Genomic DNA, 18,076 nt, shown 5'->3' on the forward strand with positions numbered 1-18,076 from the left:
TTGAGGAGGCAGGTGTCTACACTGGGGGAAACATTTACACCTGGGATATTTGAAATTTCATGTTGTCAGTGCCAGCCATTGCACACCAGGTGCTTTATAAGACACACACCCCAGGGGTACAGAGAGATACGTGCTAGGGAACTGTGCACTTCCCTGCTTTATGGCTGCAAATTGTGGTGGTTTTTTTGATTTTTGTGTTTGTTTGTTTGGGTTTTTTGTTATTTTTGTTATTTTTGTTTGGTTTGGCTTTTTTGTGCTGTTTGTGGAATATTACCTTACGTACTTAAGCACAAATGGGGTTGGTAGGAAAAGGGAACTCCAACCTTCTCCATGTTACATGCTCTGGATAAGCATTTGCCTTTCTGAAAGTGGAACCTTTCTGAAAGTAGAATTATTTGTATTTCAGGTATCCTCCGTGGGCCTATCTTGGAAGCTAGATCTGCAGCTGCCCTTCAGTCATGATTGTTTCAAGATTAAAGGCCATTTCCCTGTCAGTGCCAGGCCTTTTTCTTCTTGCTTTTCATCTCTCAGCATCACAGAATGTACCTGAATACACTGAAGCTGAACATCAGCAATGTGTTAGGAAAGAACACCCCACAATTGCTTTTGAAGGTAAGAGCTTCTATTCCTGTTCCAGATTCCAATTGGATGATCCATTTAGGTTTAGTCTGTGCTGTTTTTCCTTACAACTCAGATCCACAGGCCAGGGGAAGTGGCCTGAGGAATCATTTTCCCTTTGATGCTTTACAGTGTTTTAATTCTGAGGTTTCACAGCAGTCACTTAATCCAGGCCGTTTTGGGACTACAGGTCTAAGAATCTCAATTTTCTACTCTGTTACAGGCTCCCTGTAATCTTGTGCCGTGCTGAGACTGTTTCAGTTTCCTTTTCTCTAACTGGTTTCAGTAATGCCTCACCTGGCTTGCTGGAGCCAGACACTTAATAAGTGAAATGTGATAGAGAATTTGGACACGCTTGAATGCAAGAGAAATGAGTTGATTTAAAATTGCAGGGAGTGGCTGTGCTTTTGTTTGTAGCATTCCTGGTTTGGTTTGGTTTTGTTATGTATTTGTCACCTGGGCTAGTAGTTTTTCTGTCCTTCATCTGGGCATTTAACTTGAATGTGAGAGGGGGCCTTTGTGTTGCAATGGCCAATTCTTTTCCCTTCTTTCAAAGCCTGGGATTTCTCTTGTCCTTATCTGCTCAGATTTTCCATGAACTTATATGTCATGTACTCCTCAATTGTTGCCTGGATAATCTGTCCACTTATCCACACAACAGCTAGGTCTTTATATTGGTACCACTATTATTTGAAAATTCACTCCAGACTAGTGTGTTCAACTCAGTGTGCCAGCATCAGCAGCTAAAAATGGTTTCCTCCGAAATGTTGGAATATCGATTTTGGTTCCCATTTAAGACTTTGCAATGCATCTCCAGTTACAGTCTTTGCTAAAGGCAATTGAGTACCTTGCAATGTGTCTCTAGTTAGGTTCTTTGCTAAAGGCAATTCAGTTGTGGTTTTGTGACCTTTGAGATAGGGTTTCCAGGAAGAAAGTAGTCAAAGGCTTCCTTGCTGACCTTTCAGGGTTCTTCTAGAGAGCTTTACTAGTCTTCACAGAGGGGGAAACTCTTGTCTCTCAATTTGGAAAGTTTAAGAGATTTTTTGTCTGTTTTCCATTATCCATGCCTTAAAGGTTTAAGTGGATTAAAATAAATTAGCAGAATCTTTAAGCCTACATGATACAGTACTGGCTCTAACCTTGGTCTGGTAAATAAACCTTTATTTTAATTTGCTAAATAAATCTAACCATCTGTTTTAACTGGGGAGGGCCAAAAGGAGAAGCCCTTGCTGTTAAAAAACAGTGAAATTAAATTCATTAAATAAAAAAATAATGAGAATATTATGGGTACAGAAAAGAGTGTTGCTCTCTCTATTAACCAGGAGCACCAAACTTTGAGTTTACAGAGGATGTGTCTGTGCAATCCTGCACTAAGGTAAATCATTCTGCAGGGAATATTAAAAGCCCCAATTCCTGAAGTTGAGGAATTGGTGGGCATTTCTTGGCACTCAATATGAGCGCTACTCTGCCGAATTGATGGCTGTGTAAACACACTCATAATCTGCCAGTTTGCTTTGTTTTAATAAGGCATGAATATTTCACAGAAAAAAAATCTGTCTTCTCCTTTCACTGTTCTTGTTCCCTTCCTTTTTTCAATGATAGAGGGCAACTAGAACCTGACAATTGTGCAGAAGAAAGAAAGATTGAAATTGCAGATGCATCAAGAAAATAACCCAGATTATAATTTGAGATTCTTAAACCTGAGTTAGATTCAGAGTTATGTTTTTTCACAGCACCTGTTTCCTTGTGATTGTTCATGATTCAGTTTAATCTTGTATTTTCTGCTGCAAAGCTCAGCTGGAAAATACACTGTAGGAATTAAATTAAAGGTACCTTTTGTCCACTGCACATAAGGTCTGGTGAAGAGGGCTCACATGTCCAAAACCACATCTCAGTTCATAATCTGATTTCTCTTAAAGCTATACCCTGATCTGATGCCCGCACATGCAGGTTTAGGCTACAGTGGTAGACAAGTAGGGGAATCTAAATTTTATGTGGTGTTCCCAGATTGCTCTGAGGATGTCTGTGCTTAACAGTGTGCCTCAGGGGCTTTCTGTGGCTCTCCAGATGCATCGACTCATGAATCACTAGCTGGTACACAATGGGAGAGTGTAATGACTGAAAGAGTGACCCCAGCAAAGCCTTTCTGATGCTCCTGCTGCCAGGGGAAAGGATTATGTTACACCAGCAATTTTCTGTGGATGGGCCACAATAATAATAAGGCCTCTGACCATTTAGTCATACAGGGTACATTAATTTACTGCCAGAATGAATAGGCTAACAAAACAGTTTATGTTACAAAGGGGTTCAATAATTTATTTTTCACAGCCTTGCTAACCAGGCTTCCCATCACCAGACAAATGGGATGCCATACCGTGTTTTGTGTTCTCTAGTCTTCAGTTCCCACTTTGCTTGTGCTCAGTCTCTTGTTATTATACTTTACCCCTAGATTATATTCTTAACATCCAGTTGACTGGATAATATCCTTGTTGTAGAAAAATCCAAGTAAAATTTCTTTCTGTCTATTTTCCCCTTATTTCCTGAGAATTTTTTTTTTTATGTTCTTATTGTATCTCATCCACACTAGCCAATCATCTGTTTGATTGGCTTTGTATCTCTTTGTCTTGCTATGAGAGTGGGTAAGAAAGATATAACCCAGTACATGTCCTACTCATTTAAGCATAAAGGAGATTACGTATCTAAAATGCTTTTACTTTAGCTGCGTTCAGACCTGAAGAAATGCCTGTTTACAGACTCCATTCCCAAAATTATTTGTGCCATTACATATGACATAGAGAAAATGGCCTAGACAAGTCAAGGGGCATACATTCTGGTTCTAGATATACATTAAATGCTAAAGATAACATTTGCTCTGCCAGGAGAGATGTGAGCTGGGGAGGGGCCATGAGCTGAATGGTTTATCCTTACAGCCTGCGTGGAGATCCTGAGGGACACAACAGGAATTTTGTGCTGCAAGCATTGTCCTGTGTGTTTGCACAGTACCAAACTATCACAACGGCGCCCCAGTTTCCCTGGGGCTTATAAATGGTGCTCATTGTACAGTTCACCAGCAATAATAACATACCCATTTTGGGCTTTTCATAATTAGATTGTTCTACTCTGTGCTTATAGGAAATACAGTTAAAGTTTGATTTCCCTTGTTAGATCAATAAGAAAATTATCTTCTACTTCCCAGGAGGCTGTTTCTGCTGTCTTACTATCTATTTGACTGTTAGTGGGTAGCTACATTAGGGATGTTGCATACTTGTTTGTTTTTCAGCGAGTTCAGAATTTAGTGAAACAAGTCAAGTGTATTCTTAGTGCGTCTCTTTTTATTTATACATGCATGTACGCATGCTTCCAAATTCCATTTCACAAAACAGTTTGTCATCCCAGCACAGCTCCCCTGTGGTCCACCCTGGTAAGCCAAACACCAGAGAATTTGTTTCTACTTCTTGTCAATCATATTCATATTTCTCATTTTTTCTGTATGGGTTTTACTGCTGATAGATCAGTGCCTGCATTTGCAATTGGGCTGTGCCTGTGTCCTACTGTCCTGGTTGCCAGCAGCATACTTCATTATTGTACAGCCCTTTCTTGGATATAAAATACCTTTGCTATTCCTTAAAGACATTTGGAGCTCCTTTGTAACATGCCTTTTGGAAAAACCAGAAACATCTTCCATGTCAATACTATATAAGGTTTGTTATTTCAAGAGCCAGAGCCATGAGGGACGTGCACTCATGTAATGGCTGCAGAGTGTTTGGCTTCATCTTGTTTACCAAGTGCTTAAAACTTTGCAAACTCATCTGTGTTACGTGAATCATTTGGATGTTCACAACTTCACTGGAAATGAGTTGTAGACAGGTTTCCACTTGCAGTTCCTTCCATTATTTATTTCTCATTAATTTCATCCATTAAATCAGTATGCTCAGGAAAAAGTATGGTAACTTCATAGATTTTTCTCTGGTCTGTCTCTCAGGACTTTTTCCCCTGGGTCATGGCAGTTAGGATAAACTGGAAAAACATCCTTTCTCCCTGCTGTAATAATTGCAGCTTGTCTTCATCCATAAAACACTTCAGCTGATATCCCATATTGAGGCACAGGAGAGAGGGGGACTTGGTTAAATAGCTTAGATCTCCTCAGGACTGCAAATCTCAACTTTGCAGACTGTATCATCATGGCCAGTGTGAGTTCTCAATGTACGGCGTGTGATCCATTGTCTAATCCTCAATCTCTCCTAGATGCAGACAAGTTTCTCTGTCTGTTGCCTCAGGTTTTCAAAGTGATTTAGTTTGGGAGTGTTTAAATGTGGGGGTTTACTTCGGACTGTCTGTAATTATTACCTCCTACCAGATAAATGTGATTCAGGTGACTTGAATGTAGCTTGCTATGCATTTTCTCAATATTTTATTTCTTTAAACAACATTTTCTTGAAATGTGTCCAGCTTCAAACACTGAAACCTATGGGGAGCAGCTAAATGTTTTCTTGTATTGAAAGCAAAAGCTATTTTAACTTTGTGGGCTGAAGGATAATAAGGTATGATTTATTTGTGTAGAAAGTTCTTGACATTTCACCATACACTCCCACTATTGTTGAATTGGTCACTAGTACATTATTCCCTTTACTGTATACTGAAGGGGAAAAAGCACATTAGCATTCATCAGCTCCAAAGGCCAGCTGGGAAAGCCCCATAGGAAATTCTGGTCAAGATATACACTTTTCTTGAGCAAGTGAGATTTTGACAATCCAAAACAAAATTTTAGTTAAAGAAGGATGAAGATTGTGAGATGAAGTATTAGAGCTGCATGTAAGCATTAAGGCAAGGCACAATACATTATGAGAGAATTGTCTTCTAGCTCATAGCCTTTCTGCTCTTGGTTCTCCATGCAGGGAGTCCAAACATTAACTAATGATGGAGTTTCGACTGGAAACTGGTGGCATCCTGTGGGTGCTTCAGAATATTTGACCTTCAGTGCATTTCAGCATGGATTTTGTTTCCATTAAGCAAGGCTTGTGGCAATTTTCCTTTTAATCTTGAAAAACAGAACTGTGGCAAATGAAAACTAGATTTTTCTTCTTTAGATTTGATTTAGGATTTGTTTGAAAATTATGACTGATAAAGCCATAAACATACAGTAGTTTAGGAAATAATTGCTCTCAGGCAAAACTTAAGAAAATTACACCCAACTGCTCTCAATATATTTTTAATTCCAAAATAATAATTGTAATAGTAATTATGCTAGTTCTTTAAGACTTCCTCATTAATGATGTCCAAAGCACTTCACAAATAATAGCAATGAGATTTGATTGAAAAACTTAGTGTGCTGTTTCTTAGGACCTCAGGAGGAAAGGGAGGGTTGGAAAAATGCTCTTCATTCACAAAGTGCTTTGGATAGAATGAATCCTGAGAAGCAGGAGAGAAAAGGAAGACTTTGCAGTGAAGATTCAGGAAGTGAAGTGATCAAGTAACGTATGGGAGTGAGGGAAGGTAAAACTTTAAAGAGGTACAACAGCTCAAGTGAAGGAGCAGCCTGTGACCATGAATGGTGGTGTTGATGAGAGGGAGGCATCCTCAGCAGCAGGACTGAGTGAGGCAGGTTCACAGTGTGGAGGAACAGGCTCTCAGATCACCATTCTGCATGGACCAAGGCCATGAAAAACTCATGTGAGCACCAGAGTAGCTGATTGATATTTTCCAGAGGTACCACTGGTGTAACTGGGGCTAACAGCAGCATGTGCATGGTCCTGTCTTTGGCACAGGGGCTGGATCTAGGACATAGAGATGGGCAGCCTTTTTTTTGGATCTCGGGCACACATCAGAGAAAGGGAACAGGGTGGAAATCTAAAGTGAAGTGCTTATCTTCTTTTTCTGTGGTTCAGTGCAAACAAAGACATCCCTTGGAGAGTCCTCGTTTTCAATTTCAAATCTTACTTAATATAGTTCCCTAACTCAATAAGTTTGTGATACAGCAGTGGTACAGCAGACCTCATTTATTTAGCACATCTGCTTCTGGTGAGTGTTAACGTAGCACATTCTCCTAAAACCTTTCATTCAAGGATGGCATTATGCTTTGATGAAGTTTACTTTAGTACTAGCAATCTCATAAGAAATATTCTTGTTTTATCATACAGGGCTCACCCTGAAAAGCCCACAGATAGTCTCAGCTCAGTCAAGTTCTGAATATGTACTTTTCTTTAAGTCAGTGGGGTTGTTTATTATAAACCAGTTTCTAATTTAAAACACTGATCCTTATGAGAACAGCCTAATTTCAAAACTCTTTCAGGAATTTACAGCCTGTGCTCTCCTTCCTTGCTCTAACTGCCTCATGGTGGGAGTTTTGTCTGCAGAAGACAGGAGTCCTCGAACTGTGCATTAAACTGGGCATCTTCAGTTCAGTCTTTGGTTAGCCAGCAAAGAGGGTCACCTTCTGCTTCAGATGTTCACCACAATCAGACACTTCTGCTTCTGTGGCAGATCTGGTTACCTGCAGGAAAAATTCAAGGAGAGTTTAGCCCTGCTTTCTCTGCCTTCTCCTACCTTCTCACTAGTGAAAATGGTTGTCCTGAGCACGGCCTCTGCTGGCACAAGTGGCTGATTTAGGCATGTAACTGTAAGGATAGTGAAAAAAATTTGCTTCCAAGTGTGGAGGAAACAGACTGAAGGATCCTTGAATGATGACAAAGGGGTGTTGGGTTTTTTTCCCCAATCAGATTGCAGTGGTTGTAGAGACCAGCATGCAGCTTGCTTTCTTGTCTGAAGAGAGGGATTATACTGATCAGAATGTCATAGGAAGCTGCAAGTGGTGCATGAGCACTCACTTTATCTTTCTCAGTGAGGGAGATTGTGTGACAGCTGCAGAGCTTGTCTCAGTAAACAACAGATCACAATGCTGAAACACTCTGCAACGTCCTCAGGAGAACAAGAAGTCTTTGGGTTTTCTCACAGTGGGGCTGTGTGTGGCACTGCTCAGCCAAGTTTCACCAGCTGGTGGTGGGGCACAGGGCTGTGTCCACATTACACTGTGCAGTGCTCTGTGGGGCTGCAGGCAAAGTTCTTGAGGAGGGGAGGAAGTGTCAGGATGGTGTTTGTCCCAGCTGACAGCCAGGTGAGAAAAGCCAAATCTATTCTTTCCATAAAGTCCTGTGCTATGTAGACACATGCCTTTGGTCCTGTAAATCTCTGGCAGGACAAATGGACATGCTTATGTCTCATGGACACACATCCATATCCACCACTCTGCAGCAGTGTGGCATCCCCTCTTGCTCTTTATTGGCTATGGCCAAGGAGAACCTGATATGGTGTGTTTCAGTCACCATCCCTGGAGGTATTTAACGGAAGAGTAGATGTGGCCCTTAGGGATGAAGTTCAGTGGTGGACATGGCAGTGCTCAGTTAATGAACTTGATGGCTGGACTTGATGATCTTAGAGGTCTTTTTCCAACCTAAATGATTTTATGTTAGTTGGGGATTGAGGTCTTGGTGGGATTGAGCTATAGGAACCATGTTGAAGAGGGATGAACCTCTCTCCAGTTACAGGACTTCTTTCCCAATCCCCAGCCTGAGGCCTGGGGATTTACCAAGGGAAAGTCTCCCAGCGCCTGGAAGTCTCCCAGCTTTGCCCAGGTCTGGATGGAACTTCTGCCCACTCTTCACCATGTACAAATTAGGAACCCAAGGGAAACAGAGAGGGATGAGACTGACCTCTCTGTTGGAACAGAACTGCTGCATACTGTAGAAATGTGCCAAATTGGGAATGTGAATTGCAGTCCTTCAAAATCCTTCCTTGAGGTGGCCCCAGGATAACTTACCAGCATACTGTCCCTTACTGGAACTGAGCACTAGTTCATGCTTATTATTTAGTGTTTGCTTTGTCTGGGATTGAATCCCTGGGTTCTTCCTCATATATTGGTGTGTTTTGCCAGCTGTTCCATATTAATAATAAAAAAAGTAAATAAACAAGCAGTTGTAATTGTACTTTTGCAAAAATTGGGTTTGGACTAAGTTCTTTATTCTTCATATTGAAACAATTTAGCAACATTTGTTTTGAAGACACTACTAAAATTTAGGAAACAAACTCAAAATGCTTGGTATGCAATATGCAATACTTTGTGTCTCCTGTACATCACATGCATTACTGATAATTGTGCCTTGATGCACCAGCCAGTATCCCTAAACCCACTTAACAATTGGAACCACTGAGACATTAAATAGTTTCATGATTTGCTCAAGACAGAGAACTCCTGTGTCAGTGCTGTTGGGCTCTTGGGACCATGCCTACATCTCTAGTTGTCATTTCTCTCTTGGGGTGGAAGGAGCTCAGCAAGATCAGTTCAGAGAGAAGCTGTAGACATTAAGGGGAGAGGAATAAAATCATCCAGATCTTTAAATGTTACTATGTTTATTGTGATTCCTATGGCTTTGTGGAGGCAAATCATTGATTTGGAGATTTTTTCCCTTCAGGATGATAAAAAAGCCTTTTCTTCAGTGCTGTTCTATTCCTTGGTAGCTGAGGGATAGGACCATTCCTTCTTTTACAAGACCAAGAGAAAAAGTCTTATTCTTTATTTTTCCCATCGTCTCCTATCCACATATTCTGGCACAGTTTGTAGAGGAACATTAGCAACTCTTGCTTCTCGGATCTCATGGAAAAGGAATAGCTCACTGCAAGCTGCTATCACAGCGACTCACAGGCCACTCATGGGTTAGATCATTGCTCTTTCATTTGAGAAGGGGCTTTGTAGTTGGTCAAGACAGGAAAAATTGTTTGAGTGGGCAGGAAATTAGGTAGAAACATATCTAGAAGGTGAAGACTGCTAGGAAAGAAAGCAGGAATGGGAGGCGAGGTGAATATGGGGTCAGAAGGGTAAACTGAATGAAACCATGAAACTGAGACAGCTGGAAGAACATGTGAGTTGGGTTTAGGTATTGAGGGGAGAGAGAAGGAAACTGCTGGTTTGGCCCATTTTGTAGGAGGGCATGTATTCTGTCAACCACCTTCTAAATCCTCAGAGCTGTGAGTGGAGATCAGAGATTTGAGAAGACAATGACACTGGAAATTGCAGCAGTTGGGACATATTTAATGTACAATTAAAGATTTTGATGGATCAGGTTTTTAAAGAAAGAAAGAAAGAAAGAATACCAGCAATGAAGTGGAGGTGGTGATGGGAAGACAAGACAGCAGGGTGATATGTATGTGTAGGAGGCCTTCTGGGGTAAAGCCAGATTGAGTTTTTGGCCTCATAAGTAAAGTTGAGCTCTGAGTGCTGACACATTTGTTTGCTCAACTCTGCCCGTGCAGCAAAAGATTTCTCCCTCCCCTGATAAACTTGCTAAATTGTGGAGTGGTTTTGCATTGTGAAAGCTACTCTTAAAACTCAGCATGGAGTGGGAGTAAAAGTTAATGTCCAAAGTCTATTGCACTAACCTGTGGTGTGACCTACAACTGAGAGCTAAAATTTAAAATGAAGCTGATATTAAAATATGATTCATGGTCAGCCCAATAAAGATAATGCTGTAATTTCATTGTAACGTCTATGCATTCTTGGAAATGTCCACACTTGCAGCATTTGAGAAGACAGGTGATAGCTAGATAATCATTAGTTTTCTCAGCTTTAGTTACAGCCTTGTTTGCCTTGTCTCTGATGGGTCTGATCAGGGGCCCACACACAATGGAAACTGTGGCCTCAGTCTTAGCAGGCAACTGTCTACTTCATGGAAAAGCTCTGAATACTGAGGATAATTGAAGCAGAGGATGGTCTGAGATGGTAGGTCTGATTCTGAAAAGGGGACATTTCATCAGTCTGTACCAAGAAGAGAGCCTGAGGTCTTTCCTTGTTTTACAATATGATTTGCATCTTTTGGTCGTGGTTCAAATCCAATACTGAGAGTCCTCCAGGCCTAGTGGGTGGTCTGAAATAAAACTGAGTAGTTTAATCACTATACATCATCTGCCCTGTGCCAAGGCTGAAGCAAACCAAGAGGGGATATTGTACAAGTTACAGGAGTCATGGCTGTCATCTGAGCCTTGCCAGGAGTGCTCCAATACTCACACACAGTAATTAAGCATGTCCTGAACTAGTAAGCTGAGTTAAGAGAACTTAGAAGAGACCATGCTGAGGCAGTAAGGAAAGCATTCTATGTGTGATCAAATTAGCACTGCACAAAAGTAGGTCTGAGTATCTGCAGAACAGGTACTTCTTTATTGCCATTGAGTCTGACAGGTCCAAAGTGCTGTGTGTGCTCTACTTCATTGCAAAACTTTTACTACTGAATCAGCCTGTTTTACAGAGCCTTACATAAGGTATGGGATTCGGGTTATCTTTTCTGGAATGGGGACCCTCTGAATTTATCTCTCATAAGGTCTTTTTATGATCTCTTTGAAGCTTTTCTGTGCAGTCCTAGGATAGGAGCATGGTTAGTCTGTGCTCATGGGTATACCCTCATTTTACACAAAGAATCCTTGGTCCTGTTCAGTTTTGTTTCTTTTGCTTCAAGTAGGAAATCCTTGCTGAGGATTATTTTGCAAGAGCTGTTGTTGAATAGCACTGTGGGTAGCCATGCTCCATGCACCTACAATGGCTTTGCAATTTCAAGGCATGGGCATTTAACCTGTCTGCTCTTGTGTGATGCGTGCTGGACACTCGAAGCTGTTACAGCCTGCTGGGGATGGGAGCGACAAAGGGCTTAAGTGAGATGAAGCAGTGAATGCTGTCCTTCAGACAGGGAAGCCTCAGCTCAGTCTTCACATATTTCATTCCTCCAAAACACGCAGAGTAAGGGTGAGGTGGGAAGCAGTTGCTTTTGAGGAGATGAAGACTCAAGTATTACCAGGTTTACCATATCTTTAGGAGGTGATCCAAAAACTATCAAACTCAGCGGAAAACTGCCAATGATTTGCAAAACTTCTGGATCATGCTCTTAAACTCAGCTCCTGCAAATTGGCTTGCTGTCATTTGTGCAGCTGAGTAATCCTGGTCCCAGCCCGGTGCTCTTAGGAAGTCAGAGCAGAGCAGTGTGTTGGAGGCTGTGGGGACCACCCTCTGAAATGGCAGAGGGCCTCTTTTCACCTTGCCTTTGGCTTGCGCAATAGCTGAGCACTGCTGTGCCTGCAGACTTACATTTCCTTCAAAACTTTGTCTTTGCAGCTGGATACCTGAGCCACCTTGAGCTGTAGAGGGACTTGCAGAGCTCTAGAGGTTCTGAATCAGATATCTGGAGAGGGATGGTGTTGGAAACTATTAAACTTTTGTTCATTGGTTTTCATGTGGAGGAAGTGAGAGCACGGATCTTTAACCCCCTGGAAATGATTAGAGACGAGAAGCACAAAGGAGGCCTTGATGAACATTTTGCCCCTAAGCCATGTGGTTCCAAGTTTTCAATCTCCTGCTGTCGACATGCAAAGCCAGAGCCTTGGTTTTTAATTTTTCATACTGTTTTTAAACAGATACTTTTGCAAATGTAAACATACCCCAGCACTGAAGGTTTCCAGCCAAATTAAAGAGTCAGCACTGGAAAAATCAACCTTCAGAAGAAGGTCAAATACAAGCAATCTCTGGAGTTCATTGGGTCCATATGTGTAAACTTCAGCTAATATGGGGGGGACCTAGGGCAGCATTTACCTTGAAGTACTGAGTTAGTTTCAGAGTGAAGCTGAAAATGTTTTTAGGGATGCCTGTGGTCTGAGCAGTAGGTTTGAATGTGTTGAATGAAAAAAGACCCATGTCCTGATTCTTGGTTGCAGTTGCATTCCCTCTTAACAGAAAGAAAAGAGTTTGGGAAGGAAAATGTGCCATTTGGCATTAATTCTGACGACTTGCATTTATACATTGTTATGTGGGACCATGCTGGGTTTAATAATCTCCAACTACATGCCTATAAAAGCTTAATTTTGCTATGAGGATGCATGCCTTTCAGCCTTTAATTTAATAACTGGGAAGGGTTTCTTTATAAGTTGTACCACCTGCAGTACTAACAGAAATCAAGACACTGCCTGTTATTTCTTGGGCTTGATTGACATTTGAGCCAACTTGGAAAGATTCAAGCAAACTACTGCCTTTAATTTTTAAAAAATTATTTTTACCTGTAGTTTGTCAGAGCTTGCCATTAAAAGGAAGCGCTGATGAGTGTGCCTCTCTGAAGTGATGAGCTTTTGCTTAGAGCAGCAGATGAAGAAATATTCTTCCTGCTGCTGCACTCTAATAGTGGGTTAGTTAGTAGGAAAGAGTCAGTAAAAGAGGAGGTAAAATGACAAGAGAAATTATGGCCTAAAAGCAGGATCCTTAAAAGGTATCATCATTATATAGCAATTCTCTAATCCTACCCCCATCACCAAGAGAAATGCCAGAAGATCTGCAGCATGTCAGCCAGCTAACCTGCCTGAAAGGTGTTATTGTTGCTGGTTCTGCTGCTTGGCTCAGAAATGTCTCTGCAGCTAAAGAGCTACAGAAAAAGAAGTCAGAGTCCCATTAGGAGAATGCCAGAGGTGAAACTGCAGTGCCTCCCTGGTGCTAGTACATCATTAAGGGTCCCAGAGGAGTGTAGGAGGATGCTTGAAGGTTAGAGGAGTTATTCCTTAACTCATGCCTTTTCATTGAAGAGCAGAGGAGGTACACGTGTTGTGTGTGGTTACACAGTGTGACAGGAATGCTGAGAAGGGCTGAAACCCTCCAGCCCCAGAAGCAGAGTTTTATTATTGTGAGGATGGAGGTCTCACTGTGGGAGGGACCCTGGCAGTGTCCAGTCAGGCAGGGCATGGGGCCAGGCCAGATGGTGTCCAGCTCTGTGGTGAGGGACTATAGGTGCTCTTTTGAGACATGGTGGTGTTCAGGGCTGGGGCAGAAGCTCCATGACAAGGTCCTGCTGTGGAAAGAGAGGCAGGCCATGTAGACTTCAGGGACTTTTTATATGTGTTTTCTAAGGTTTCAAAAACTTAAGGGCTTGATTAAGGTTCATCCATCCCTGGAGGGAGAAAGGACTTGAAATTGCTCAACAAATATCCCTTCGTCAAAGGTTTCAAACCATTGCACATCTGTAATCCTGTGAAGCATGCCAAGACACCACGGGCCTTGGTGAGATTATTCCTCATCAGCATTGTCCTCTTGCCCCTGTGGAAAGGGAAACTAATGCATGCAACAAAGTGTTAGAACCTGACTGCCTTCAGTGAGGCTTCTCAATTCATCTTTGAGGATATGAAATGACAGTGGAACATCTTTTTTCAGACCTCTTTTGAACTGGTCTGAACTGCATCATTATTGTTATGAGTCATCAGGTCATTGGCCTGTGTAGAGGTATCCTGTTGGCGTGAGACCAGAAGATGTTACCTTCCATGCTTAGCCTCCTGGATCTTCAACAACCAGTCCTTGAATGAGGCAGGGCTGCTTGTCAACAGGTCACAAAGGGATTACAGTCATACTGATTTGGTCTCATCTGTGCCTTGCCCCCTGAGGTATTTGGTATTCTCCATGTATTTTACAGCCAGAGTAGTTAACAAAATAAATTCTCAAGAGAAGTCCTCACAGGAAAGCTGGATGACTTTCTGAAAACATATTTAAATCTATTCCCAGTTATTTTGTGCAATTAAGGTGTAAGGTGAGAGACTGAAATTCTGTGATCTGTAAATATACACAAAGTTGATGGTGGTATTGAATGATGGGATGCTGTGAATGCCCTAGCCTCATGCCTAAGGGTACCCTAAAAATAGTAATTCACCTTTTTTCTTTTGAAACAGGTGTTTTGTTTTTTTTTACAACAGAACTTTCTGCCCTAGATTGCTCAGTTAATGTTAACAGATGTAACTTCTGGAAGAGCTTTGTCTCTTTGAGCAAAGCACAGCCAAATCTATTGCTTTGCATTTAACCTATGTGATTGCATTTTGGACAGTTGCCTAGATGGGCAAGTCCAAGGCAGCTGATAAAGCCAGTCTCAAGCCCTTGCAATTGCTCAGCCACAAAGATGCTGTGATGACACCCAACATCCCACCATTTAAAAATGAAGGAAGGATTTAGCTGATAGGCTGTGAAATGCTAGGTAAAGTGAAACGTAGAAGACAACCTAAGACCTGAAAGAGAAGGCAAAATCTGTCATTGAAGCAGCCAGGTCTTAAGTGCAGATCACTAGTATTCTCTAACTTGGCTCTTCGTCAGGTGGTACAGCCTTCTCTTTCTGGCAGGCAGCAGTTTCCCTTTGATTAGCACAGAAGGCAAGGCTGGGGAAGTCTTATGGCAGGCAGCCTCATCCCTTTACACCACTTAATCCTGACACTGAAGATGTTTTCTCAGTTTTAACTTAGTAAAATTGAGCTGCTGTTTGTCTCTGAAACCAATACTGACACTCCATCATGGATGTGAAAATAACTGCTGAGACGGCCTTGTGTTTATGTGTGGGTTTTTTGCACATTCTGCCGAGAATCAGAATAAATAGAAACCCTTTAAAGAGGTTATTAATTAGCCTTCCCCTGACAGATAACTCAGTAGGAAATCCATTAGTAAATGTCTAGGTGAACTCACTGCTTCTGGAGCAGCTTTACTGTTTTCTGCTTTCTCGTTTCCATTGCAGATCTGAAGCCCTGGGTGTCGAATTTCACCTATCCAGGTGTGCATGACTTTTCTCAGCTTGCACTGGATGCCAACAGGAACCAGCTCATTGTGGGAGCAAGGTAAAGATAATCTTTTGATGAGTCTAGGGTTGCTGCTCAAGCTCCTTCCCTTCAGGTTCTGGCTTCAGAGGAGAGTGTGTTTCCAGCTTATGTGGCCAGTTTCCCCCTCAAAAAGAAAGCTATAATTTATGTAGAGAGATTTAGACATCCAGTATAATTGCAAAGAAGAGAAAATTACTAGAATTAAAAAGAAAAAAAAAAAGATGCTATCAAAATGACTGGTTAATGAAGCAGAATGCTGGCATCTCACTCACTATTGTGAATGTTAGAACAGCTACAGTAAATCATTCTGCATCGTGCCTCTGCCAGCACAGAATTTGACTTTATGGTTTATTTGCCATGGCAAGACTTTCACTCTGAACCAGGCTCATCTACACACCTTTGAGTAAGTGATAGAGCCAAGGCGAGTGGTTGCTTTCTTCTCTCTTAGAATCCACTTCAGAATCTCTGAGCTTCATCTGGATGATGTAGTCAAATCCTCTCCCAATGTGTTCTGGTGCAACTCTTTCTTCTGATGTATATAATTAGCATATATTTTCCTTTATTTTTAAATATTATTTTTATTTAGGATGTCACAAGAGGAGGGGGGAAACACATAAGATAAGCACAGGCAAGGTCTTACAAATTTAGAGCTGCATTTGTAATGGGGAAAAGAGCTATGCTCCAGTGAAATAATATATGTCAGAAGTGGTTCAGTCATGAGTCCTAACAGCAACTAATTTTTGTTGCATAGTAAACAGATAAGACAAGCAAAAAAAAAAAAAAAAAAAAAAATAAAAAAAAAAGGGAAAAAAAAAAAAAAAAAAAAAAAAAAAAAAAAAAGCTACTAAGCATGGGCTAAAAAATCAGTTAAAGTATAACACTTAGAACATTTTGGTATCAGTCTCTGCTTTTAACAAAAATGGAGGGAGAGTGCTTCCTTCCCAGTGTATTCAGCAGTAGAGGACAGGGATGTGAGGAACAGAGGTGGAAGAACTCATGGTAAGAGCAAGAGAAAAGAGCAAGATATGTAGCAGAAGGAGAGTTTTATGCTTCACAGAAACAAGTGAAGTGTGATTTAATATACATTTTTTGCCTGTATATGTGCAGTAAATAATAACACTTACCTTCCTGTAGCTGTTCAAATTGCCAGAGGCCCTCCTGCTTTTCATACAGAAACATTTTACTTTTCAAGCTGAGGCTTTACTTGTGCTGGGATCTTTAACCAGAAATTATTAATATTTATTACTTCAGAACAGCATTGCTTTGGGGATGGCTGTGAACAGTGCCTTCTGCCAGGCATTGCTCAGGCACGGTGCTCTGAGGAATTTGTGGTTTATATAATTGGGCTGCACGGCAGGTTTCCCCCACGCAGTCCCTCACCCCTCCTCAAACCCCACAGCACGTCCTGAAGGGACTCTCTGCTTCCCTGAGAGTCTGTACGAGTGTGGTTAGACAGGGGTACAACATCATCACAAACAGGGGAGTGACAGCAAAGCTGGCTTCCCGGCGGAGGCACACTATATTGCAGGGTACGGCCTCATGAGGAAGCTGTGGCAAGTATTTATAGAATTTGCTTGGAAATGTCAGTTTTCATGAAGCACTACCCACCTGACTGGGAGACTGAAAGTTTCAGTGGTGCTGCACGGCTGTGCTGAGCAGTGCAGGGTACATTTAATGAAGATGTCATTTTCCAGGGTGGGTTTTTTTGGGTGTGGATACACATGCTTGGTGTGGAGAAAGTGGGGAGTGCTGAACCCATTTCCTCGTCTCAACTCCACCCTGTGGAAGGTGATGAGGAGAGATTCTTGAAAATGGGGTGTGGATGGGGTCCTTGCTGCTGTGTGGCTCTGGGTGCACTGAGCTCCTACTGGAGCTGTGCCTGAGAAATGGGAAGGGGAAGTAAAGCCTTTTCTATTCCCTCCTTCCTTGATAAATCCACACCTTGTTCTGGACTATTTTTAGGGGTGATTTTTTGAGTCATTAGTTGCTCATACACCATCTGCTTGAATTTGCAAATTAAACAATACCTCAAAGAGATAGGAGCTGTCTTTATCCATCTTTGCAGGATGTAATTTATGAAACCTAAATTTAAATGTTAACCATGTTTAAATGTGCTGCTGTAGATCATATTAGTAGTAATGCCAGCTATTCTGGGGTTGTGGAAGGAGTTTGGGATCAGGGTGGCGTTTATAAGTACTCCCACTTCTCAATTTCCTGGTTAACATAATTCTCTTAGATGATAGAGTTATAAATTATTTCAGACTGCTTCTGTCTGTCTCTATTTAAAAGCAGTATGACCTCACCACAGCATCTCTTTGGCTTAGTTTGTCCTGTGTTTCAAAGCTTCATAGAAAATACTTCCTAGAAAACCCGGGGGTTCACAAGAGTTTTTGGTTTCAGGAATTGGACACAGCGTGACTGAAACTGTAAGAGGTATTGAGGGCATGCCATGCAGACAGGGAGCTGGAATAACATGAGACTTGGATTTCTAAGCTTTATCCTTATCTAAGAGCCCTCCTTAAATGACTGGTGCTGTCTGAGAGTAAACCAGAGGAGTTTGATAACTCCACTGCACCAAACACCTGCCAAGTTAAAAACCCAGAAACAAAAGAATTAGTTTCAAAAGCCCACCATGGTTTCTAAGCAACGTATTTACTTGTCACATCATTTGTAAAATCCAAACGCTTGAGAGAAAGGATATGAATAGTTTAGAACATTGTAAATCTACACTACCCATATTATGAGTCACATTTCATTAAGTATAAAAACACACATTTCAAAAATTCATAACCTTCATTTTGACTCACAGTTTGCATGT

General features: G+C 41.5%; 1 protein-coding gene across 1 annotated transcript in view; it reads left to right on the forward strand.

Moving 5' to 3' along the window:
* Positions 1-458: 458 nt before the first annotated feature.
* Positions 459-18,076, forward strand: part of SEMA5B (semaphorin 5B) — a 128,295-nt gene continuing 110,677 nt past the window's right edge. The window contains exons 1-2 of the mRNA XM_041473521.1: positions 459-612; positions 15,177-15,276. Of these exons, the coding sequence (XP_041329455.1) occupies positions 459-612; positions 15,177-15,276 (254 nt within the window). The remainder of the gene's footprint in view (positions 613-15,176; positions 15,277-18,076) is intronic.

The sequence above is a fragment of the Pyrgilauda ruficollis genome, unplaced genomic scaffold (genome assembly GCF_017590135.1).
Source record: "Pyrgilauda ruficollis isolate IOZ18807 unplaced genomic scaffold, ASM1759013v1 scaffold3, whole genome shotgun sequence".
NCBI lineage: Eukaryota > Metazoa > Chordata > Aves > Passeriformes > Passeridae > Pyrgilauda > Pyrgilauda ruficollis.